Source organism: Diplodia seriata (genome assembly GCF_021436955.1).
Source record: "Diplodia seriata strain FDS-637 chromosome Unknown scaffold_1, whole genome shotgun sequence".
Classification (NCBI taxonomy): domain Eukaryota; kingdom Fungi; phylum Ascomycota; class Dothideomycetes; order Botryosphaeriales; family Botryosphaeriaceae; genus Diplodia; species Diplodia seriata.
Genome location: NW_027117308.1, coordinates 1156541 through 1180719, shown reverse-complemented (window position 1 = coordinate 1180719; position 24179 = coordinate 1156541). Strand labels below are relative to the sequence as shown.

General features: G+C 56.6%; 10 protein-coding genes across 10 annotated transcripts; 4 read left to right on the top strand and 6 right to left on the bottom strand.

Moving 5' to 3' along the window:
* Positions 1–609: 609 nt before the first annotated feature.
* SLS55_000359 (uncharacterized protein) lies at positions 610–1982 on the bottom strand (the record flags this gene model as incomplete). The annotated part of the gene is made up of 3 exons (XM_066771870.1): positions 610–1208; positions 1260–1637; positions 1694–1982. The coding sequence occupies 3 exons, from the start codon at positions 1980–1982 to the stop codon at positions 610–612; spliced, it is 1266 nt and encodes a 421-aa protein (XP_066637149.1).
* Positions 1983–3015: 1033 nt separating this feature from the next.
* SLS55_000358 (uncharacterized protein) lies at positions 3016–4060 on the bottom strand (the record flags this gene model as incomplete). The annotated part of the gene is made up of 2 exons (XM_066771869.1): positions 3016–3559; positions 3615–4060. The coding sequence occupies 2 exons, from the start codon at positions 4058–4060 to the stop codon at positions 3016–3018; spliced, it is 990 nt and encodes a 329-aa protein (XP_066637148.1).
* A 1146-nt stretch (positions 4061–5206) lies between these two features.
* SLS55_000357 (uncharacterized protein) lies at positions 5207–6421 on the top strand (the record flags this gene model as incomplete). The annotated part of the gene is made up of 1 exon (XM_066771868.1): positions 5207–6421. The coding sequence occupies one exon, from the start codon at positions 5207–5209 to the stop codon at positions 6419–6421; it is 1215 nt and encodes a 404-aa protein (XP_066637147.1).
* Positions 6422–6792: 371 nt separating this feature from the next.
* YVC1 (Calcium channel yvc1) lies at positions 6793–8895 on the bottom strand (the record flags this gene model as incomplete). The annotated part of the gene is made up of 6 exons (XM_066771867.1): positions 6793–7163; positions 7211–7268; positions 7320–7402; positions 7458–8386; positions 8442–8769; positions 8817–8895. The coding sequence occupies 6 exons, from the start codon at positions 8893–8895 to the stop codon at positions 6793–6795; spliced, it is 1848 nt and encodes a 615-aa protein (XP_066637146.1).
* A 565-nt stretch (positions 8896–9460) lies between these two features.
* On the bottom strand, positions 9461–10517 carry SUI2 (eukaryotic translation initiation factor 2 subunit alpha; the record flags this gene model as incomplete). Its single annotated transcript, XM_066771866.1, has 3 exons — positions 9461–10152; positions 10205–10367; positions 10428–10517. The coding sequence occupies 3 exons, from the start codon at positions 10515–10517 to the stop codon at positions 9461–9463; spliced, it is 945 nt and encodes a 314-aa protein (XP_066637145.1).
* Positions 10518–12782: 2265 nt separating this feature from the next.
* On the bottom strand, positions 12783–13379 carry ats1 (Peroxygenase 1; the record flags this gene model as incomplete). The annotated part of the gene is made up of 2 exons (XM_066771865.1): positions 12783–13291; positions 13340–13379. The coding sequence occupies 2 exons, from the start codon at positions 13377–13379 to the stop codon at positions 12783–12785; spliced, it is 549 nt and encodes a 182-aa protein (XP_066637144.1).
* Positions 13380–15152: 1773 nt separating this feature from the next.
* Positions 15153–17068, top strand: SWI6_2 (transcriptional regulator swi6; the record flags this gene model as incomplete). Its single annotated transcript, XM_066771864.1, has 2 exons — positions 15153–15344; positions 15395–17068. 2 exons carry the CDS (start codon positions 15153–15155, stop codon positions 17066–17068), a joined length of 1866 nt encoding a protein of 621 aa, XP_066637143.1.
* Positions 17069–17119: 51 nt separating this feature from the next.
* On the top strand, positions 17120–17806 carry SWI6_1 (transcriptional regulator swi6; the record flags this gene model as incomplete). Its single annotated transcript, XM_066771863.1, has 1 exon — positions 17120–17806. One exon carries the CDS (start codon positions 17120–17122, stop codon positions 17804–17806), a length of 687 nt encoding a protein of 228 aa, XP_066637142.1.
* Positions 17807–19112: 1306 nt separating this feature from the next.
* On the top strand, positions 19113–21151 carry SLS55_000351 (uncharacterized protein; the record flags this gene model as incomplete). Its single annotated transcript, XM_066771862.1, has 3 exons — positions 19113–19783; positions 19840–20530; positions 20741–21151. The coding sequence occupies 3 exons, from the start codon at positions 19113–19115 to the stop codon at positions 21149–21151; spliced, it is 1773 nt and encodes a 590-aa protein (XP_066637141.1).
* An 818-nt stretch (positions 21152–21969) lies between these two features.
* On the bottom strand, positions 21970–23965 carry GLN4 (Glutaminyl-tRNA synthetase; the record flags this gene model as incomplete). Its single annotated transcript, XM_066771861.1, has 3 exons — positions 21970–22936; positions 22988–23414; positions 23464–23965. 3 exons carry the CDS (start codon positions 23963–23965, stop codon positions 21970–21972), a joined length of 1896 nt encoding a protein of 631 aa, XP_066637140.1.
* Between the last annotated feature and the right edge of the window lie 214 nt (positions 23966–24179).

Below are 24179 nucleotides of genomic sequence, written 5' to 3'. Positions count from 1 at the left end.
ACAGGCAAAGATCTGTAGTAAGGAAGTAGCTGCTTAGCGGGCTTTACCTTCAAATAGTGGAGGACAGGCGATCAGGGGCGATCCTTCGCCGATTGTTTACCGCGCCAATGCACGGCGCGACAATCCGGGGACGGCAGCGCTCCAACCTTATCTGAGTTCGCCATCACCAAAATGAAGGGTTGCCCGTCGCTGAAGAATCCGTGGCATGTGATGATGTGGTGGCGATGTTCGTCTAATGCCGCCCACTTCGTCTAGTGTGCCACATTTGTTCATCACCCCCTCAGTAATAATTGGTTCCACCCTCATCAGCCGCGTGGTTCCGATCAAATTTTAGCGCGTCGATGCCGCTAGCAGGGTTGCTGTAAGCACGGCAGTTAGATCATCACAGAACGACGTCCTGGTGATGAAAACTCATTCAACGTGGTCGTGAGGTTCTAATATTAGGTTTCTAAATTTCGTCTTATTGTCTATGTTCTTGAAAAGAGAAGAATTACAAGGAAAATAAAAGTATGTGTGTGTATATGTGTGAGTTTATGTCATGGGTATAGTCGGAAGAGAGAAAAAATTGAAAGAAGTGGTATACGGCCCGAAAAATGGTCATTACGCCGGTCACTCCTCGCCGTTCCCAGCGCCCCACACCTTGGTGTGCATGCCAAAGCCGTTCTTTTGCCTCACGCCGGGAACGTTTGAGCTCATTTTACGCAGGGGGCGGGTGTCGCTGTCATCGCCCAGGCTGGGGGCACCTGACGCCGCGCACGACACGCTCTCCACCTCGACCGAGATTTCCTGGTGTTGGTGCACAACCAGAGGCCCTTCCCTCTGTTGGTAGGCGTGGTGGTGATCGTCGACTCCAGTGCTGTGCAGATCCTTCTGGCCCGGCTGGCCCACGCCGCCGCTCCGCATGATGCGCCTCAGTTCCATCTCGTCCTGGTCCTCGTGGTAGTCGTGGTGCTTCTTGTCCATTGCCTCGATGTCGGAGCTGGTGGTAGACTCTGCGCGGCCAGCGAAAGCATTGATCATGGCCTGCTGTTTACGGTCAGAGGCCCCCTGGGGACGGCTGTTGCGTCTGAAGTCGAGGCCTCCGGTGTTGGACGAGCGCGAGACAGTGGCGATCAGGTCGGCCATGGACATTTCGATCTTTAGCTTGACAATGTAGGCGAGAGGGTGGAACTGCATGTAGACAAACGAGTTCTTCAGTGACATCATACCTGGTCACGGGTCAGCGGGGCTCCAGGAGCTGAAGGGGCCGTCGGACTTACTGATGATGAGGACATCCATGCTGAGCGAGAATCCGATGATGTAGATGTTGAACTTGACCAGAGACTCATACTTCTTCAGGCCCTGGCGCACCAGGTTCTTCTGCACGATGCGGATGAAATACCAGTTGAGGGCGCCGTCGACCAACAGGTAGATGACCTTCTCGCAGCGGTCCCAGATTTCGTTGAGGTGGACGTACGTTTGCGAGATTTGCAGGCGAGCAGGGATCCAGATGCAATAGACGGAGATGTTGATGGCGGTGATGAGAACGGCAACGCCGATCTTGATGTGGAGGCCCTTCCGCCGGTTGACAAGGAGCACCGATACCCGGTTGATGATAATCTGCAACAGGAACTGGACCTGGAGCGCCCACGTGGTCACTGAAAGGAACTGTCAGTCACTGGACTGGGCAGACGGGGCGGGCAGGCAGGCGTACGGATGCAGAAGTAGAAGGCAAAGCTGGGGGGAATGTCGCCTCGCAGATGCAGCCAGCAAATGATGCTGAAGGCAAGGCACACGGAAATTTCGCCCCAGATCATCCAGATGTAGGGCGAGTTGAGGCGGCTGGCGCCATGCAGCTTGGAGACGTGGCGGGTCTGCTTGATTGCCGTCCAGACAGTGAGGAAGCCGAAGCCGAGGGTGAAGCCCCAGGCCAGGCCGGCCAGGGCGATGTCATCCTCGGTGACGGGTTGGAGCTTGAAGCCCGGGGCCAAGAGAGTGAGCATGATGTCCAAGAGTAAGAGAGCGACTGCGGCGGGGAGGCGGAGAGCGCAGCGCCGGGACTGATTTAACCAAGTTGCATGCTCCTTTTGGAGCTGGGAGCGTGGCGCATGCTAGCTAGAGTAGCAGGCGGGTCGCCGGGCAGCGGCACTAGCATCGCGCGCCGGCGTCGTCTCTAGAGCCGTTTGATGCCCAGCAGCATCCCTAGCTAGCGCGGTGGCTGACAGCTGCCGGCCGGTGTGCTCTGAACTGCCTAGCACGGCTCGGCGCTCCTGCCGCGCGTCAGTGATGGAAGCTTGCCAGCGGTGGTTGAGGGCTGCGCCGCGGGAGAGGCCGGCAGCATCCGGGACGTCAGGCTGTGCCTGCAGAGGAGTGGCAGCAGACGGGCGTTTCACGACGCCAGGTGAAGGCCGGGTCCTGACATGCGTGGCGGGGAGTCGGCCTCTTTTGCGTACCATGAGTAGCGGAGCATGGTCCGGCAGGCTGGCGGATGGCGGCAGTGGACAGGTCTACTGGGCGTTCCTGGCGCTAGAAGCGCGGAGAAAGCGGCTAAGAGCAGCCCTCGATCGCTGCCGCACCACTCACGCCTGCCGGATTGAACACCCGCCGATCGCCTGTTACGCTCCTGGGCCTAGCGCCGAGACGCTCTTCATGGTCGGCCTCTTGCGACACCACACTGCAAATTCGCCGTGATCGGCAGCATCGCCTCCTCCGATCGGCGACCCTGCGCGGCCGCTGCCCATACAGAAAACGCGATCTGCGCTCAGGAGTGGCCGTCGACCAAAGCTTGACGCCCCTGCTTGTTTCCCTGCCGTGGTCGTGCGTGATGGCGCCTTCCCCCCGCCCCGGCCCGCGGCCAAGGTACCGGGTCCTTCCATGCAATTCACCGAACACATGCACATGTGCTGCGGCCTGACACTAGTAGGAGACGTTTCCGCAACGCTTGATCACTGCTACCCATATCCACTCCTTTCTGTTCGTGCTATACACGCCAAGGCCACAGGTGGTGAGAAAACCCCGCACCGCTCCCCCTGATTCCTAGTAGCTCGAGTCTATCCAGCTCTTGTAGTCACTGCCCAGCACCGTTTCGTGCGTCACGGCGGCATCCAGCGCGCTCTCGTACTGCCTCTCCGCCGTCGACGCCCCGTCGCCCTCGTTGTTCCACTCGTAGTATAGCGGCGTTGCACCCTCGGCCATGGTCGTCCAGCCCTGGGGGTTGATCGTGTCCGCCAGCTTCGAGTTCTGGAACACCACCCGCGCGAGCACACGCCACGGTCTCCCCAAATACACCTTCTCCGCCAACCCTGAAACGCCCGAGGCTGCTGTCACCGTGCTGCTGTCTACCACGTACCACGACTCGTCGTCTGCCGTCTCGCGCGAGCTTGCCGTGATGGCGCCGCCGCCGCTCGACGCTATCGTGCACTCGCCGAACCACGCACTGGCCGCGCCAAAGATGTAGTCCACTGCGCCTTCTATGTAGCAGTTCGAGTAGTACTGCGTCCCGCTCTTGGCATATAGCGTGTCTTGGTAGCTCTTGAACTGGCAGCCGTAGAAGCCAAGCTTGTCGGCGTTGGCCGTGAGGCTGCCCATCGTTCGGTCAGCTGCATCGATTGTAGATGGACTCAAGGGCATCTTACGCGACGGCTTGCGCGCCGGCCCCGTAGCCGTTGACGACGTTGATGTTGTACATGTTGAACCCGTCGGCCTTGACGTTGACGGTCGAACTGGCGTCAAGAGAGCCGGCGTCCGCTGACTTGATGGTGTGGGTAATGGTGACTGTATTCGACTTGTAGGTGCCGGTGTCTGCGGTTGATCCGTAGAGCGTCAGGGAGCCTTTGTACGTGATGGTCAGCTGTTCGGCGTAGGTTCCGTCACTGACAAAGATGCAGGCATCAGCGGTCGAGCTTGTGCCAAGCGCGTCGAGTGCACTCGCTATAGTTGTGTAAGTTGCGCTCGAGCCGACAGTCAGGCATCCTGATGGCGCAGTCGTCCTGCTGGTCCTCTTCGCAAGGTCTGGGGTGGGGACCGAAGACACGGGAAGCCCGAGTGCAAGCAAGAAAGCAGCGATTGACCTTGCTCTCATTGTTGTTGGTTGGTTGTTGGAGTGCCTGAAATGTTCTGGATACAATGCTTGGGTCCGAGGAAACCCGAGTGATACCTGCGTTATTATACAAGAAGGTCGCACCAGAGGGGAGAGCGTCTAAAAGCCGGAGGAATTCAGACAACGTCCACAGCGCTCCCGCTGTTCCCGGATGGCTTTATTGCCCATCTCCAATGGCTCGTGTCCTTTTAAGCCATGTCGAAGATGCATTTCCGGCGTGTGTCGAGCAACAAGATTCCATAGTGTGTCCGGGCGAGATTACCCCACAAATGCCCCGCGGAGTCCGGCTCCCTGCGACCGCAGGCGAGTCCCCTACCTGATTTTAGTGGTGGGCTTTTATGCCCTGCTTCTGCCTTGATGAAACGCTACCTTCGTTTCCGGGTAAACTAGGCGGCCCTGGCCATATCATCTGCCACACAAGAGCGGCGTCTCGTCCGCTTCTTTGTGAATGAGTCCGCAGATACTTCGTACGAAAATACAGCCCCCTCTCGCAGCCGATGGCTAGCGCGAAGAAAAGCATAACATGGCGTAACTATGCCTTAGCTCGTTCTTAGAAAGAAAAAAATACGTAGTTAGTTGAAGCCATCGTCCGGACGAGAATGTCGAGTTAAAAATTCTACATACACGTCCGGACGATGGCTTCAACTACTCATAACGTGAGCAAAACAACAGATCCACGCTAGCCATCGGCTGCGCGAAGGAGCTGTAGCATCTGCCACACAGAGCGGCGTCTCGTCCGTTTCTTTGTGAATGAGTCCGTAGGTGCTTCATTCAGCCGCCTCCGAGGGAGGTGGTGTACCCTGGGCTGGAGGCCTTGTTTGATGCACATGCGTGAAACAAATGACCAAGGGCAAACGCATTTCAACTACCCCAGAACGCCAAGACAGCTGAAACCTCGCTAAGCATCTACTTGTTGAGAAGAAGCTTTGTCAAACCGTCGGGCCGTCCCACCCGCCATCCGACGGAGGAACATGCATACTTACCTCCTACATTTATTCCTCCACTTGAAACGAAGGAGGCCTGCTCGCAATAAAACTTGTCAGGTCTCTCGTCAAACTAAACAATACTTCCCTCGTACCTTCTTCAGTTTCCTGCTCTCCATTGCTCGAGACGGGCATACTGGTCGTCATGAAGCTCCTTGCCTGCCTCACCACCATCACTGCCATCGCCGCAGCACTCCCAGCCCCTATAGACGACAGTGTCAGCAACACACTTGCACCCCGCGCCGTCTGCACGCCCACGGCCGGCGGTTCGTCTTCGACAGACGATGTCCCTGCAATCGCCTCTGCTCTTTCGACTTGCGGCAACGGCGGCACCATCGTGTTTCCGGCTGGAGTGACCTACTACGCCAACAGCGTCCTCGACCTCTCGTCCTGCGCAGGCTGCGACATCCAGCTCGAGGGGCTCCTGAAGTTCTCCAGCTCGACCTCTTACTGGTCCGGCAGGACCGCAATGATCCTGCTCGAGGACGCTTCCGGAGCGAAGATCCGCAGCTTGACGGGCAGCGGCGTCATCGACGGCAACGGCCAGAACGCATGGGATCTCTTCGCGTCCGACTCCTCATACGCGCGACCGACACTGCTTTATATCGTTGGCGGCTCCGACATCGAGGTGAGCGGCTTGCGGCAGAAGAATCCTCCGAACGTCTTCATCTCGGTCAAAGGCGGCGCTGAGCGCGTCGCCTTTTCCAGCCTGAAGCTCGACGCGACCTCCAAGTCGGACAACCCACCCAAGAACACCGACGGCTTCGATATCGGCGAGAGCACCAGCGTGACATTGTACGACATTGATGTGTCCAATGACGATGACTGTGTGGCCTTCAAGCCGGGGGCAAATTATGTGACCATCGACCAAATCACATGCACCGGCTCGCACGGCATCTCGGTGGGCTCGCTGGGCAAGTCGAATGCCGATTCGGTCAAGAACATCTACGCAAGCAATGTGAAGATGATCGACAGCACCAAGGCGGCGGGCATCAAGACTTACCCGAGTGGTGGCAGCCACGGCCTGTCTACCGTCTCGAACGTGACCTTCACGGGCTTCACCGTGCAAAACTGCGACTATGCATTCCAAGTACAGAGCTGCTATGGCGAGGATGCGGACTATTGCGAAACCAATCCTGGCGATGCGCAAATTAGCGACATTGTGGTTGAGGGATTTTCGGGCGAGACATCTGACAAGTATGATCCGACAACGGCCAACATCAACTGTGGAGCAGACGGTAATTGTGGCATCGCCATCTCTGATTGGACGGTCTCGGCCCCTTCAGGAAAGAACCAGATCCTGTGTTCGAATACCCCGAGCACCTTGGGGGTGACGTGCACCTCAGGGGCTTCTGGGTAAATGAGCGGGTATGGGAAGAGGAACGAGCTCTGAGCGGTTTCTTAGTACGCAGAAAATCTTAATCATTACTTGACAAAAAACCTCAACGCCTTTACAAACATCATGGAGCGAAGAGAAAAAAGAGAAAAAGAAAAAAGTGTGCATAGCCTCCCACATAAGGAAGTGATGAAAATGAAGCAGCTCGAGAAACCAAGGAGCCATCGAGCGCGGAGCCTCTGTTAGGAACCTACCACTATAACATGACTGTCGTGAGAAGTGGTAGCCTTATCAGAGCGCCTAGACCTTGCAGCTTGATACTTACAGAAGGCCCACTGAAACTGTGCATGTAACCACAGATTAACGGTACCGGACCCTTTCAGGCAAGCATGAGCTCACTGGATCATGGAGCTGACCATCTCGCGAAGCTCAGTGATCTCGCGTCTCAGCTGCCTTACTTCGATGACCGCTTGCTCGACGCCAATCTCAGGGGCTATTTCCTCACATTTCTTCGCCCAGCCTTCAGACTCGAAGTCAACTTCCCCGGACATCTCTTCCCACTCCTCTGTCGTGTCATCGTCTTCTTCTCCACGCTTACGGTTGTCACGGACTTTGTGGGCCTGGGCCGTTTCGATTGCGGCCGTAATCAGCAACAGAGGAGAATAGATGAAACCCATAACGTAGTCGTTCAGGCGGCTGTAGCGTTTCTCATCCAACCACCATTCAAATGGAATGATGACCAAAAAGAGCTCGATGAGGTTGAACGCTTCGACAGTCAGCATATACAAAGATCGAATGGGGAATGATACTCACGTGCAATGAAAACATTTTCGTCGGGAGCTCGCACAAACTGCATGGTCTTTTGAGAGAGCTGCAACGGAAGTCAGCATGATGATCTCCAGTTTAGGGCTGAGAAACATACCAGTGCCATGTATTCATCGATCGCATTGTCAGTAACATCCTCATAGGCACTGTTGTACAGCGCAATGAGGATGTTGAGCAAGACTAAGGTGGATGTCAATTAACGCCGAATGGCCGAACCGTGGCGCATTGCACTTACCAACCATGACCACAAACGTAAAGACGTAATACAAGATCAAGCCAAACGGAGGTGCAAATCGCTCAAAGCCATCGAACTCCGGCGACTGCATGATAGCATTCAACATTGCTTTTGTGATGAATGAGAAAGCGGTGATCTTGCTGTCGACCTGATCCATGCCGATGAACGCCTGGAAAAAGCCGACCAAGATGACGAAGAGGAGAGCGAAGAAGATGAGAGACTCCTTCATCATAACCTTCAACACCACGAGCATGGCACCGAAGAATCGGAAGGTGTCGAGGTACAGCATGATGCGCATCCAGAACATAGGGGCGCTGAAGGCCAGGAAGTTGTAGCTCAGTGTGTTAAATCGCACGCGTGGTTCCGAATCGACATCGTGTCCAAGTGCAATGAGACGGGTTATGAGCGAAACGGTAAGCAGGGCATACAGAGTGCTGTTGAAGACGTTCCAAAAACCAATGTAGTAGCGGCCAACCTTCCAGAACTTGGCTATCTCGTCAAAGATGAAACCAGCAGTGAAGACGTACAGAAGAGCCTCGACAACGTCAAGGTCACCGTCCGGGTTGATCGTGTTGATAGCGCCCGTGTACAGGGCCAGATAGATGATGGAAATCAGAATCTGCAGAGCGTTTTGGTAGGCAGGCACACGCATTCGGTCCGGATCCAGGTGAGTCCAGTAGTTGGTGTTCCCCTTGTGCTTCCAATCGATGAACCGCGAAGCATCTTCGTCGTCCTGCACCAGCCAGCCGCGCCAAAGGTGGTTGATACACTTCTGGTAACCGGAAGAGCCAATGACGCGCAGGGCGTGCAAGTCGACGGAACGCTCGACAACATTGGCGGGCATTGTCTCTTCGCCATTGACGAGGATGGAGTAACGCTTGAGCAGGACGTCCTCGAGGAGGAACGGCATGTCCTCCTCGCTCTCAATGCTATGAGTAGTTAGCGCGCTGTCAGTCGCATGCCAGCAATAGCGATCAGACTCACATGCGCTTTGCTATGACCTCGCAAGCCACGGCACGGACATCGTGTAAGTCTGAGTCCCACAGCTCGATAGCAGCCTGTCTCTTGAACCATTTGTTCACGACCAGCAAGCAATAGACGACACATGCGTTGTATTCATCGCCGCCTGCGGTGGCTGCCAGCTTGACCACCGATGGAGTGATTATGTGGCTGTGGGCACAGGCGACCAGCGATTCCTCGACCTCGCAGGGAATTACGGTCTCGATCTGGTGCTTGAGGCGGAGGGCGATCTTGGTCACTTCTTTGGCCGGAATGGGCGAGGGAGGGACATCGTCCCTACGCGTGGGAAGCACTGCAGATTGTGAGCATTGGCGCAACCTCCACGCCTCACAGACTCACAGGCGCTCATCTCGTCGCGGAGACGAGGCCGGTCGCGCCGGCTCTTGTCGAGGTTGAAAAGGCGCGCCCAGCGTACCATGGTGATGGCTGGCGTGTTGGTCAAGCTATGTACGGAAGTGCCGGTGGTCGAATGTCGCGCAGGACCGTGGCCAATGTTGTACGGGACCGACAAAGGCTGTCGTAGCGGAGCTGGCGATCAATGCGTGGGCTGGTGCAGCTATCTTTGCAAAGAAAAAGTGGGCAGAGTTGGATACACAGGCGGGGCGGCCATAGCTCCTGGCAGCGCACGTCACGCGTCGCTGCCAGACCCCGGGCAGTCTCGGGTCGCTCCGAGCGGCCTATCAGATCAGATCAGATCGCCACGCTATGGACTCTCAGCGAAAAGCATCGCTTTGCCGTGCTCCTCTTGCGCGGTGCCGGCTCGAGGCAGGATGCAGTGAATTGGTAGATTTGGCTATTTTCGCCGCTCCCCCTCCCGATGCAGCGCGGCAGCTAGGCTGCCTTCTATCTCGCCCCGACTTTTAGATCCTTTTTAACCGCCCTCAGATGCTGCCCCAGAACTAGCATGCCGCCGCGACTCCATTCAGCTGCCATGCTTTCCGAAAGAAACTCGTGCATCAAAGATGCGTCGCCGTGCCCACCTTCTAGCTGTGGATCTCGCCCTCGTCGCTCTCGCTCTCGTCCTCGTCACCGCTGACCTGCTGGTTCTCACGCTCTCTCTGGTCCATAAGAGCCTGCAGCTCCGCGTCATCGCTCTCGGTGACGGCCTTGGGCGCCATCTTGACCCTGCAGCTGCCACCGTCGTAACCCGTGATGCACTTGGTGACCTCCTCAATAGACTTCTCCAGGTTGGCGATACCGGTGCTCTTGTCCAGGCACTGGCTGGTCAAGACGTACAGCGGAGGCGATACGAGCCTGACCTTGACATAGTTCTCAGCCGTGTTGTGTGCCTCGGCCTTGCGCAGCGCATCCTTGACAGCGTCGATGCCCTCGTAACCGAAGCACGTAACCTCGATATCGGCGCGCACCTTGGTCGGCTGAGGAGTAAGACGCTTGCCGATGTAGGACAGGAGCTCGGCCTTGACCGGCTCGTTGGGGAATGCGATCTCGTTCCAGACGTCGGGGTTGGTGATGGAAAGCTTGAAGGCGTCGAGCGAGTGGCCGTACTTCCTGTTTAGCGGCCAGGCAATGGTCTGGTACAGCTCCTCAAGAGGCGTGCGCGTCTTCTCGGCGACGTGGCGCATGATCGAGTGGACCATTTTGCTCTTGTTGTAGCGCTCCTCACACTTGACAATATCCTCGGGCGAAACACGACGCTTCGAAAGATCGATGTAGCCTATACTCAGTCAGCGCGCCATGCCCGCCCCGTGTGCGCGTCGCCCACTCACCCTTCTCCTTGTCCACCCTCAGCACAACGACGACCTCGTTACGGCCGACGCGAATGAGCTTCTGGATACTACGGATGCGACGTCTCGAGAGCTCGCTAAGCAGGATCATGCCGTCGATGTTGTCATACTCGAGCAGCTTCACGTACGCGCCCATCTCGGCGATCTGCGAACACGGTCAGCGCGTGGTTACAGCGGCAGCGATCGGGCGGGAGAGGCTGCGCACCTGCTTGACATTAACCATGACAAAGCTCTCCACCTCCGGGTACTTCTCCTCATAGAAGCGGCAATTCGTCAAAGAGCCTTCGGACGACATGGCTGGTTGTTATTCCTCGTCGAGGTGTTCGTGCGGCGTATAGGGTTATTCTTCTGGCTGGCGAGTGCCTTGGTATCAGCGCCGGCAATGTGCGTGGAGCGCTGTGGCGGGAGTCGGAGCGCAGGGGCGGATGGCGTGTTGGAGTCACCTAGTAGGATGTCGGCGGCGGTGACTACACAGGCGAGAATTCACAGGCACAATTGGTGGGGCGAAGTGCCAAGATTTCAGAGGCGCAAAGCACTGCCCTGTCGGCACCCACCAGAATGTCACCCGGCGACGTCTGCCTGCTCTCTCACCGCCTAGTGACGCAACAATGCACCCTGCCGTTGCTGCTCAAACCGGCAACGAAGCTTCTTCGAGATACGAAATTATTTCCATGCTGTAGCACGTCGCATCGCCAGCCGTGGCTGAGGCGCTGAACGTAATACAGGTCCCTGCTGCCGTTGTTTTACGAGCGGGAGCGGACTTGTTTGGTGCATTCCTCCCCTTCTCCCCTTCCTCAATCCGTTGTCCTCTTAGTGGCCGGTATATCTCCCTGCCACGTCTGGCGATCAAAAATCCACATTCTAGGTGTTTAGTTTTGTTCGTGCCTGCACGTACTGATCCATTCATATGGACCCCCGAGGCGTTGCGACTCGACAGGTTTTCTCTTCCCGCGTTGACGCCACGCCTCGTTCCTGCACGTAAGACGGCCATAGAGATAATCTAGGGACAGCCAACACAGAAGATGCGCCACGCCATATACAGTGCATCCGATAAAGTACTTCCGCAACAAAGGGTCTGTAAGAGGTCTCGCATGTATTCATTCGGCTCGTGTTTGCACAGGATGTTTGATTTTTGTCTTAAACCATATTTCTGGGAACGGCTGCGCTCCGTCTGAGGTTGGGAGCGACCGCTCGCCAGCCACGCATCAGCTATCCCGATCCGCCAGGAACGGTGATGCGCTGGAAGTGGCCAGGAGGGAGGAGAGGGGAGTGACGTCCGGCTTGTTTCATCCCGCGCACAGTCTACCGAGGTACCCGCACAGTAAACAGACCCGCCACCGCTTACTCGAGTGAGCGCTTTTCCCCTTCACTTGAGACAGCCACAGCCAGCGTGATGCTTGCGGGGAAGCCGTACTAGGTAGCCTGGCTCTTGGTGACTGGGACGTGGCTGGCTGTAAGGATTCCCGCTGCCAAGCACTCCGCTCCGCCTGCCCCATGAAGTGCTCATTGGCCGGTGCGCGGCAAGGGTAACCGATCGGCTTCCAGGAAACGGTCGGTTGGCTTGATGCGGAACGCGCCTTTGCGGCTGGAAGGCCTCGTTCTCACGTCCTCCAAGGATCTAGCCAGTGAGAGCGCGCCGCCACCCCGCAATCAGCTGAAATGGAACGGTGCCAACACAACCATGGGCCGTCGGACCCGCGGCTTCGGCCTGTGCCCGCAATCTTAAGGTTTCCGCCTTACGGACCTTGGCGCTCCTGAAATCTCTCGTTCTGGAGAATATCATGCCGCGGTACCCACTTCTACATGCTTTGCCGTCCTCTTTTTCCCCTTGACTTACCACTCTGCCACCCTATCTGTTGGTCTAATTCTAGTCAGTTTGGACCTGACTACTCACACTCGTTTTCAAACACAACATAACCGACACAATGAAGTACTTTGGCGTCGCCTTGCCTCTCACCTTTCTCCTCACCCTGTCCGCGGCCACGCCGGTGCAGCCGCGACAGCCCTATGACACACCCACGCCAACACTGCCAAGCTCCTCCCCCTCCAGCAGCGCCACTTGCTCTTGTGAGCCCAGAATCTGCATCCAATCGTGGCCTCAGGTAAGAAATTAACATTGCTGCTGCTTTATGTGGAAGCTGATCCAGGTGCTTTCAGTCTTGCGTCTGTGCGAACAAGGGCAAAATGGATTGCTATGAAAAGTGCGGCGGCGATTACCCGGAACTACAGGTAGGTTGTTTCCGATTACCGTGAATACCAGAATCTGACTTCCGGTCGTAGTCGTGCGAGTAAAGGTCCCAGATGTAGCGTCGCATTATGAACCAAATATAATAGTTTTTGAGGAAGCTACCGAAACTCCACTTACGCCGCGGTCGATATTCAATCATTTTCCACGCATCTGTATTGTTTTTATCTCATCTGCTTCTATGCTCCCGGCTCGGAAGCCAATTTGGATTTTTTTCTCTTTCTCCTGGACGCTACATCTCCACATCTATCCGTCCCTTTCTCGTGGAACAGCGTGTCGTGGTGATGATTGCTTTGAACTTCTTTGTGGAGCTTCTTATTCACTTCTGGAAGAGGTCGCCTTGCCTTCCGCCAGATTGACGAGAGCCTCGCCGTCGACCCTCAAACCAACCCACTCCTCCATCTGTCTCGCCCCAATTCCCGCGTAGAACTTCAGCGACGGCTCGTTCCACTTCAGACAGCTCCATTCCAACCTTCCCCCATCGATTCTCTGCACTTCCCTAGCAAGCTCCTGTATCAAGAGCTTGCCGTATCCTCTCTGACGGTACTTAGGCTTCACGAAGAGGTCCTCGAGGTAGACTCCAGGCTTCGCACGCCAGGTGCTGTAATTGTTGAAAAAGAGGGCCATGCCGGCCACTTCCCCCTCGGGGGCCGTTACGAGTAGGGTCTTCGCGTAACCGGAGTGGACGGTAGAGGAGGGCTGGTCGGAGGACGATGGGTCAAAAGAGAGCGTGGCCGCAAGAGAGTCTTCAGTGGCCTGGACAGAATCGAGCGCATCTTCGTAAATCGCAAGTTCTTTTATCAAATCCAGGATCGCGCGGACATCTGCGAGAACCGTTAATAAACAGATGTACTCCACTCCGTGAGTATTACCTTCGCGCGTGGCCAAGCGGACGGAAGGTTTGTCGGACATGTTGGTGATTGTTGCGCGGGTTGCTGTGATACAAGATTGGCGGGGAAAGAAGCGCTTTAATGTCGTGCGTGCACTACGCCCTACGCCCTACAACATGATCATGGTGACGCTGCCCCACTTGCACCAGCGCTCCTCACTCGGCCACGGCCAATCGTATTTCCGAACGCGGCTCCGTTCCATGATGGGCTTCTGGTTTCTGCACCACCACCACCACCAGCAGTTTGTGGCACTCGGTCTATTCTCCCTCGTTCATCCACGCCCTCGAACAATGATCTGTTGTGCGAGAAGGTTTGCGTCTCTCGCTGCAAATGCTCCCACGACCCCCACACGACTGCCCAGTCCTGTTTTTGTTCGTTCCAACGAAGAACTGGGCATTGAGAGAAGACCTTGGCCCAAAGGCGGCGCATGAGCCGTGGGGTGATGTTTTGTGCTCGGCGTCTACCGGGCGACTGTCGCGGGAGACGCTTCGTCTCCAGCTCATCCTGCAGTAAAGAAGCCAGCACATCTGGGTTAGTAGGCCCTTGTACGAGCCACCGATCTGCAGGCTGAAATCGAGAGCTTGCCGTTGTCGAGAGTCGGAGCAGCATATCTGCCTTGGAACCATGCTCTGGCAACATGTGTTCTCGACAAGCAAGTGACAAGAAACGCTCGCCTGCAATGCCACCGACATTTGCTAGCTTAGCCACGTCGTAGGTGCTCATGTGACTCGGCACACCTGGTCTCCTGCGCTTCAAGCCGCGCCACTTGCGCGCACCCGACACCAAATCTCTGAGCCTCTCCCACTCATCTTCGGGTAACGGCGGGAAAACCTTGTCTAGCACGGAGGCATACCACTTCGACACCATGTTTTTTTCGCGCTTTCGCGGGAACGGGCGCATCCAAATGTCGGTCAACGGCACTTCCAGGTATGTCGATTTCAGCTTCGCCCTTCTGAGTTCCACGGGACGTGCATGGGACCTCTGACTCTCCAAAAGAGCGCGGAGTTTGGAGTAACGTGGAGAAATTCTGTACTTGTGGGGCTTGCCCTCAAGCCTTGGGGATTCGGCTACAACCTTTGGGATCCCGGTGATAGCTTTAGATGGATCGAGTGTTGCGTCGACCTCTGCCTGCCACAGCCTAACAGCTTCGCTCTCGCTGACCGGGTCCGGGATGAGCAATGTATCCATCAGCTCGTGCCTCCGTTTGCCGGTGCGCCCGTACGTCAATAGTAGAATCTGTTGAAGAGGCGCCATCTCGCCCTCATTGGCACGGCGCAAAAAGTTGAGGCCCTTTCGCGCATTGTTCAGAGCGCCGCGAAGGCGCCGCGGAGAGAATGCCGGGTGGTTCGAGTGATTTTTGCGATCGCCATCCTCCACTGGCGGCGGATGATAATCAAGAAAGCGGCTTATAACATGGTGGTGGACGTAGAGACGGGCGGCTGGGTCGGGGAGGTAGGTGGACTCGCGAAGAAGCGCGCGGAGTAGATGGCGGGCGCCGGAGGTGTCAGCAGCGGGAATCATGCGCATGGAGCCAGCCTGGAGGACGACGTCTGACGGAGAACAATTGCAGGTGTGCGGGCGGCAGTGTGAGGATGACGAGTGGGCGCGAGTCGCGCGGATGGGGGCTAGCGTAACGCGTGCGTAGGTACGCGACTGATTCCCGTCTCCACTTCCTGGCGCATGAGCCTGGAGCATCACCAGCTCAGCCCGCAGCTCCGCATCCCTCCGACCGCTGCGCGCCCCATCGCCGCGGCAAGCTCGCGCACGACTGCGCTTCACGTCGCCGCCGTCCGACATGCAGGTCGCGCCCAACGGAATGGCTGGATTCGAGGGCCGCGCCGCCTCCTTCACGCCCACCCAGCCGCCTCCCCATCGGTCGCTGTACGGGGACAGCGCGCCGCAGCAACAGAATGGCTTCGCCAGGAGCTTCTCCGAGACCAACGGCCTGTCGCAGCAACACATGGATCATCCGCCGCAAATTTACACCGTAAGCGCACCGGTCGCGCCAGAGCTGATCTTACACTAACTCCTGCGTAGGCGGTGTATTCCAACGTCAATGTCTACGAAATGGAGATCAACGGCATTGCCGTCATGAAGCGTCGTTCCGACTCGTGGCTGAATGCGACACAGATTCTCAAGGTTGCGGGCGTCGACAAGGGAAAGCGCACGAAGGTTCTGGAGAAGGAGATCCTGACTGGGGAGCACGAGAAAGTCCAGGGTGGCTACGGCAAGTACCAAGGCACCTGGATCAACTATCGTCGTGGTCGCGAGTTCTGTCGGCAGTATGGCGTCGAGGATCTGTTGCGCCCTCTGCTCGACTACGGCGTGGAGGGAGCGTCGCAGGGACACGAGGTCGACACGCCTACCAAGGAGCAGGCTATGGCCGCAAACCGGAAGCGTTTTTATGCCAGCACCATGGATGGCCGAACTCAAAATGCTGCTGCTGGTGGCACCTTCTTCTCTAACATCTCTTCTACTGCTTCCAACGCCATCGCCGCTATGAACAAGGTTGCCCGCATGAACTCACCTGCCCCACGCCCTGGAAGTGCACAACGTCGTCACATGGCATCCACCCCTTCACGCCCTGGCTTTGGAAGTCAGGAATCGTTCCGAGGTGAAAGCCAGCAAAGCGTCCCAGGGTTGCGCTCGGAGCGTAGCTTTAGTGCCAATGGCGGTGACTCCACGTACGCGACCCAGGCCCAGGTTGATGGACCCATTGACGGCTTTGAGCCGCCACGTAAGAGGTTGCGCCAGGAAGACTCTTTTGCGCAACGCAACGGCGATGGCGAGCTCATCCGCGACGGTTCTCCCACCGAGCCAAGCGAATCCTTTGTATATCACCAGGCATTACATCACCTCTCCACCGTTGATGGCGATGTTCCCGCAGCCTTGCCTCCACTTCCGGGGCCTGCCGACCCCTCGTCGCAGGAAAAACAGGCCGCGCTGCTCGATCTCTTCCAAGACAACCAGTCACGTACTGACTACTCAAATCACCCAGCCATTGTCCATCTCTCAGGTACCGACCTTGACATGCCGCTAGATCAGTCCGCAAATACTGCTCTTCATTGGGCGGCAACGTTGGCCAGGGTGTCCATTATGCGTCTACTAATCTCCAAGGGTGCAAATATCTTCCGTGGTAATGCGGCTGGTCAAACTCCCCTGATGGCTGCTGTAGCTGTCAACAACTGTCTTGATCACAGCTGCTTCCCGGAACTACTGGAGTTACTTGCACCGCTCATTGAGGTCAGAGACGATTCCGGCCGAACCATACTGCACCACATTGCTGTTGCTTCAGGTGTCAAGGGCCGAGCGGCATCAAGCAAGTATTACCTGGAAGCTCTTCTCGAATTCTTGGTACGCAGTAATACCGGCCAGAGCAGCCAGTCTTCTTTCGAGGGCAGCACATCAAAGCCTATCGGTCTGATGAGGTTCATGAGCGAGATGGTAAACGCGAGAGACGTCGCAGGGAATACTGCGCTCAATCTTGTCGCACGCATTGGAAACCGCAGCATCATTCAGCAACTGCTAGAAGTCAAAGCAGATCCATCGATACCGAACTACAAAGGACTGAGACCTCTCGACTTCGGTGTTGGTGAAGACCCCGAAAGAAATGGCCAGCAAACACTGAGCCAAGTTGGGTCGCCGAGCAAGAGTAGGGGTCCGGCAAGCAGAGTGGATGAGGCCAGTAGGGAGATGATGCCTGGTAAGTAGAAAGCCCTCGTCTCTCACCACTTCATGAAGCGCTTTTAACGTCTAGCAGCCATGTCCTCGTTCCTTTCTCAGACGGAGTCGCAGTTCAACGCCGAAATTCGCCTGAAGCAAGATCTTATCGATCGTACGAATGCCAGCATCCAGTCTCTATCCACCCAGCAACGTCATCTCTCCAATCTGCTTGCTTCTCTTCAACGCAGACAACGACTCCATGCGGAGCGCAGCCAACGCATCAGCAATCTCAAAAACGCAATCAAAGACCAACGCAGCCGCCTTGCCCGCTCTGGGTCCATCTCGGTGGAACAGGCTATGAGTGCGTCCAAAGATAACATCAGAGTGGGTGACGCCGATTCGGTGTCGCCAGTCCTGTTGAAGCTCGGTCAGCTGCGGGATATGTCGCCTGACTCAGCCAATAATGTGGATTTGAGCACCCTTTCATCATCACAACACTCCTCGCTTGTCTCCCTGCCAAATGCGACCACGCTGCGAGCAGCCCTGTCGGCATACGACAGTAACAATGCAGAGCTTCGAGCGCGTGCAGCGGGCTTACGTGAGCGCAATGGCGAGCTTGAGGCACAGTATCGCAAGGTCGTTTGTCTCTGTACAGGGGTTGCTGAAGACCAGGTCGAGGTTCTGCTCGGCAGCCTTGTTAAAGCAGTTGAGAGTGAGATTGGCGACGGTGTCGAGGTGGGCCGAGTGAGGGAGTTTCTTAGGAAGGTGGATTTTGTGGAGAACTAGCGAGGTGAGCAGCTTCAACTGCAACTCTTGCGCGCGGACTATTCCTCCATGTCTATTGCTTCAGGACATAAACAACGATACCACAGGCGAAAAAGAAAAGAAAAGAAGATTCAACATGCGCTAGGCACAATCGCGCGACAATGGGCCACTTCAGATTTCGTTCTTTCAGCGAAACCCGAATCGAAACCCATGTGAGAACGAACGACGGGAGCGGCGGCGAGGTTAGGCAGGTAGCCTGTGTCTTGCTTTAAATGAACCCTTAGGAGTCGTACCGCGCATGCTTCAGTTTACCGATACGGACGAATGAATTGATGAGCTTCCCATTGGACGTCTGAATGCGCGAGTAATATGCGGGCAAGTGATGGCTTCGGCTGGCACAAGGACCAGACAGCAAAACGTGTACAGCCAGGAGGGAAACCGAGGGTATCACCCATGAGGTCAAAGTGCGAGTTGGGTAGTGGCATTCTTGTACCGGTAGGCGGTCGGTATTACAGGCAAGAACGGTGGGCGCCATGTTGGGTTTAGCGCGTCTGACGGGGTGAAGTGGGACGCGGGCACACAGCCGACCGACCTCGTCACTTCAACACCTCAACCTCGCGCCAGGTTTCTATTGCCGTGCTCTCGTTGAGCGCAGCCCGGCACTTCCAATCGCACTTGTTTGCTCCCGCTTCGAACCTGCGAGCGAGCCCGACAGGCGCAGACGCTGGTCGAGGCGCCGCATGTGACATCCTGTTGCCTGAATGCACAGCCTGAAGACGTAAATCCATGAGCGCGCGGCCATCAGGCAGGACCATAGAAAGGAAAGACACGGGCGAGGGGCCCGTTGAGTCGCGTCGTGCTGCTGCCGTAAGAGCTTTTCTGCTACGATGACCCCGGACGCAAGAGCGCGCGTTGCAGCTGCAACGCGCAGGACGGGGAGGGCACATGTGCTTGCTGAATATGTTTGTCCTCTGGTGACTCTGATGGACATACCCGGCTGATCTTGTTGGCGCCATCAGCAGGACAATTCAAGTGGGAGACAGGCCGGCCAAGGTCGCTGGTGCGGGCTCGCAAGGCTGCGGGCGACTGCCGTTCTGGGTGCTTCGCTCTGTCTTCCGGAAGGCGGTCGGGTCAGGTGAAGCTCGCCGCGTTTGCGAGCGGTTACGACGCGTTCCGCCGCTCTTCTGCCGCTGCTCCGCCCCAGACCATCCCACGCTCTTGCATCCAACCTCCGCCGCCAACCGGTTGCGTCTTGGAGGGCGCCAGAACTTGACCTCCGCTCCACCCGACCGCATTGCATTGGGCGCTCAACAAACCCACCCGCGCCATGGCTCGCCGCCCTTCGCCGCTGCTCTCGCTGCCGGCGGAGCTGCAGATCAAGGTGGTGGAGGAGCTGTACGAGGACCCGCCGTGTCCGTACGAGGACCCGCTCGCCAAGGACACTTTCCTCGAGCACATCAGGACCGTCCGCCTCACTTGCAAGTCGCTGAAAGCTGCCGCGACCGACACCTTCCTGAAGACATGGTTCTCCCACCGCTCCATTGTCTTGGAGCGCAAGAGCCTGCTCAACTTCTACCAGATCGCCACCACCTCACCGTTCAACAGGCGCATTGCGCAGCTTGATGTCGCCGCTTATGAATTCCGCCCCGAGCTTGCCAAAGACTTCACCGTCTTTCTTTCCCGCATGGAGAAAGAGGCCCGCGACGAGAGCTGCTTCCTTCGCCACGACCGCGTCAAGGAGCATTTCTTGGGCGATGCTGAACGTGCCGCAGACTGGCCAAACGCGAGGGCCGCTTACGACGCCTACAAGAGGCACGCCGACGACCAGATCAAGCTCTTCGATCGCTTCGCTCATATTCGCTTGCTGGCACGCGCGCTCAAGGCATTCAGTGGTCTTGGAAGTCTCCGCACCATCAGCGTCAACGGCGCACAGTCTCCTCTCACCGGCGCTTGGACCAGCGGAATTCTCCAAGAATGTGGCATATCTCTGCTACACAAGTCAGTCTTCCCCAGGCATCTTCTTGAATGACATCATGACTAACCTTTTTTCATAGGGAGAAAATCGCTCTCCATTCTGTAACCATGGGGAGCGTCATTCGTGCTATGGCTCTCAGTGAAGTGGAGCTCTGCACCCTGGTGACTGCCGGTTTGAACGCCGGTGCCTTGCAACTATCGACCCCTCAGCGCCGTCGCTTCGGCAACGTGGGCCTCGGACACCTCCACAACCTTAGCCTTCGCTTGTTGGACCCTAAGCTTTTCCCCTCAGAGGCGGGTTCTGCACTCTTTCGGTCGGGCCTTCTTTCACGTTTCGTCCAACAAGTTCGGAATTTGACAAACCTGAGCATCGAATTCTACAACCAGCCCTACGATGTACCTCTGGCCAAACTTCTCGGACGCCGTATTGAGAAGCTCGAGTCTCTGTCACTTGGTGGCTTAGCCTACCATGCCCATGATCTTGTCGAATGGCTCACTGAGAACGGCTCCAAGCTCGAGCACTTGCAACTCGACTACTCCTCACTCATCACCGGAACGTGGCGTGACGTCTTCCGCAAGATGCGGAGCAACCTCGATCTGAAGTCCGTCTACTTTCACTTCCTTGCGGACGACGAGGAATCCATTCACATTACTGGTGAGAATGTGAACAACTTCATTTTGAAGAAGTCTTCAAAGGTAGACTGGGACACTATGGAAAGCAGGAAGCTGCCACACAACATGGGTGATTTGGCAGGCCTTTTCTCGGTTGTCGTAAACAGCCAGCCTGCACAGCATCATCATCACCATCATCACCATCACCACAACCATCAGCACCATCACAACCACCATCATGGACAGCATGGTGCAGATAATGCTCCGGGTGGAAATGGACACAGCCACGATCAAGCCCATGGAACTCCGGTCGCCGCAGGTCCTGCTCCGCCTCCCGGCCACCCATCCGCTACTCAAGTTGAGACACAGGGCAACAGCGCCGCATCCGAAACTACCGCTTCATCAAGCAATGCGCCTGGCCCAGCTGATGGAGCTCCTGGAAGTATTGATGGCACTACCAACGGTACCTTGCCGCCTATGCCGGTGCCTCCGCCTCACGTGATCAGTGCAATGCAAGATCTCTTCCAGAGTGCGCTCGGAGTTTCCCTGGATTTTCTGGACGATCTGGACGATGCTGACGATGCTGACTTGTCGGACTCCTTCGATGATGACGACAACGAAGAGTTCAATGATGAGGAGGTGTCTGATGATGACTCTGACACCGAAGACGACGATGAAAGTGACATTGTTGATGAGCAAGATGAGCAAGACGATGACGGTTACATGACGGACGATTCTGTGGCTGAGGCAATTGTCGGTGGAATCATCAGCGAGCTGTAAGAATCGGGTTTTACTCACATCGACTTCAGCTGGCCTAGATCTTCTCTGACCTAGCATCTACTACACCTTGCTTCCTTGCAATATGCAGGATTTCTTCTAGCATGGTCTGGTGCCTGCCGCAGACAACTTAACATCGACATCTCCAGTGGCGTGTCTGTCGAGAAAAGATTATCCAAGGCTACAGTCGAACCCGAAACCACTGACTTCGTGGAGGCGGAATTTAAGCTCTTTACTATGAGTGTCTTGCTCGTACTCTAGCATTGCCCTTCTTGTGGGCAACAATGGAAGGTCCGATATCCTTCTGGGGTCGGAAAAGTGGGTGCGGAAGAGTAACGGTGAAGTAGATGGGGGCCTCTTTACCTTTTCCTTATTTTCTCAAGTCAAAACCCGGGAAGGTTCACTATCTGCGTCTTTGCGGATTTCTGCTGCGAGACACAATATGCGGGGGTTAACATGATGGTATTACGGCAAATTCTCGAAGCACGAATATAAAATGAGATATGCTTTCGACGCAACAGTCGTCCATGTTTGATGCCAAGCAGTGGTCAATCTCCAGAATGAGCATCCATTTCTAATATTTCCCGTTACATCTCTTTTTCTAGAAACCTATGCAGAATCCGCTGCACACAACAGTAACCATTGAGGGCAACAGTTCCAGCCAACCAGCTTCGATTCAACGCCGAGTGTCCTCCCCGCTGTTTTGCCCATCAAGCATTTCCACTTGCTCATTTCCAAACGCCGCTGCTAGTGCCACCTCAGAGGGATGCCCCCAAACCGCAGATACCTCATACTCTCATCACACAATGACATCTTTTCCCTTATTTATCCTTGTCCTCCTTCAGCGTCACGATCTGGTTAAGTACAATCGCATCACCTTCACGCTCAGGGTCGATGCAGAAGTACCCAGTGCGCATAGCCTGGAAGCGAACAAGGTCATCCGAGCCACCACCGGGCTTGGTGGAGTGTGCGGCGGTCAGAGCATCAAGGCCCTTCTCAATGACGGCGTCTTTGTGGACAATTTCGCTGTCGGGGTTGAGATCGTCAGCGTAGCCACCAGTCTTCCAGTCAAGAGCATTCGGCTCTGTTGCGCGGAACAGAGCATTGTACTGGCGGGCGACGACGCGGTGGTTTGTCTTCGCGTCGACCCAGTGGATCCAACCCTTGGGCTTGACCGCTGGGTCTGTCTTGACGGCACGGATTTCATTGACGAGGCCGGTGGCGGCATCCTTTGTGAAGGATGTCGCTTTGATGGGCCCGATATTGAGAAGACCGACGGTCTGGCCAGGGGCGAGGCGGAAGAAGTTTGGATCGGCTTCTTCACGGAAGTCACTGCGGTCGACGTAAATGCTACGCGAGAAAGGCACGTTGCGCTTGTCGCCGTCGGGCTTCTTCGGATCGAATGGCACGGAGATCTCCTCCTGGTGGTCCTCCGGTACGTCTTCGATGACAACCTTGATCGGGTCAAGAATCAGGCTAAGACGGGGCACAGTGCGCTCGAGATGTTTGCGGACGGCGTTGTCTAGCCTGACTGCCTGGATGCTAGTAAGCGCGTCTGTCACACCCAACTCATGGACGAAGTTCAGTAGAGCTTGGGCGGGAATTCCGCGGCGTCGAAGAGCAACAAGAGTGTAAAGACGGGGGTCATCCCAGCCACGAACAGCCGGGGAGACTTTCTGAGTGACTACAGTGCCGTCTTCGTTCTTCTTTTCAACGGTGCAGCCCTCGACGAGCATGGCAATACGACGCTTGGAGAGGATGGTACCCTCTACGTTGAGACGGCCGTACCTGTGGATGGTCAGCTGAGGGTCGAAAGCGACGCGCTGTCTGAGCACTCACTCTCGCTGCATGGGGCCCTTCTCCTCCGACTTTGGCACCTTCATATCCAGGATCTCCAGAAGCCAATCGTAGGATATGCGGGACTGTTGGAACTCAGTCGTGCATAGTGAATGGGTGATGTTTTCGAGGGCATCGCAGATGCAGTGGGTAAAGTCGTATGTGGGATAGATCTTCCACTTGTCGCCGGTGCGGAAGTGGTGGTTCTGCTCAACGATACGGTAGGCAGCCAGATCCCACATCTGCGGGTTACCCTCCTTGGAATCTAGGAGGCTCTGCTTCATGCGCAGATGTGCGGCACCGGGCTTATACTTGCCATCACGCATGGCACGGAACTCGGCCAGCGATTCCTCGATGGGCCTGTCGCGGTGTGCGCAAGCAAAACGGTCGCCGCCCTTGTTCTCGCCACGCTGGCGATTGACATCCTCCCCTGCACAATGTGAGCGGATGCGCTGCCCGTGTACGTGCGGGGCCCTTACTGGTGCAGTGGCACACATAGCCCTTGTCCCGCCGGATCATCTCCTCGGCCAGCTCGTACAGCTTGTCGAAGTTGTCGCTGCTGTAGGTTATGGCGTGCGGCTTGAAGCCAAGCCAGGACACCATGTCCTGGATGGAGGTGAAGAACTTCTCCTCCTCCTTGGCCGGGTTCGTGTCGTCGAAGCGCAGGACGCAGACGCCATTGTAGTTCTTCGCGAAGCCGAAGTTGACGGCAATGGCTTTGGCGTGGCCGATGTGCAGGTAGCCATTGGGCTCGGGCGGGAAACGCGTGCGGACGTCGGCGACGGGCTTCTCGTTGTAGACGCGCTTCAGCCAGCCTTCCTCGAAGACATTGGCCGGCTTGGAGTCGGCGGCAGGCTTCGGGCGGAGGGCGGCCTCGGTCTTCGCGGCGGCCTTCTTCGCGGCGGCCTCAGCCTTCTTGCGGGCCTTCTCGGCGGCCCGCTTGGAGATCTCGGGGGCCGCTGGGGCGGGAGCGTCGGCCATGGCGTGTGTTGGAGCTTGCGGAGCGCAAAAGGGCACGAAGTAATGTGGGGTGCGAGGGGCAGGCGCGGTGTTGTGTGAATCACTGCAAACATGAGTCAGGTACGACGTCAGCCACAGCTGCCGGAGTCACGAATCTCCGGCCGCCACTCCACGCCGCCATCCGCCTTGGCCTTCACTGACGAGCTGGCCTTTTCTTCCAGACGCCCATCTTGGT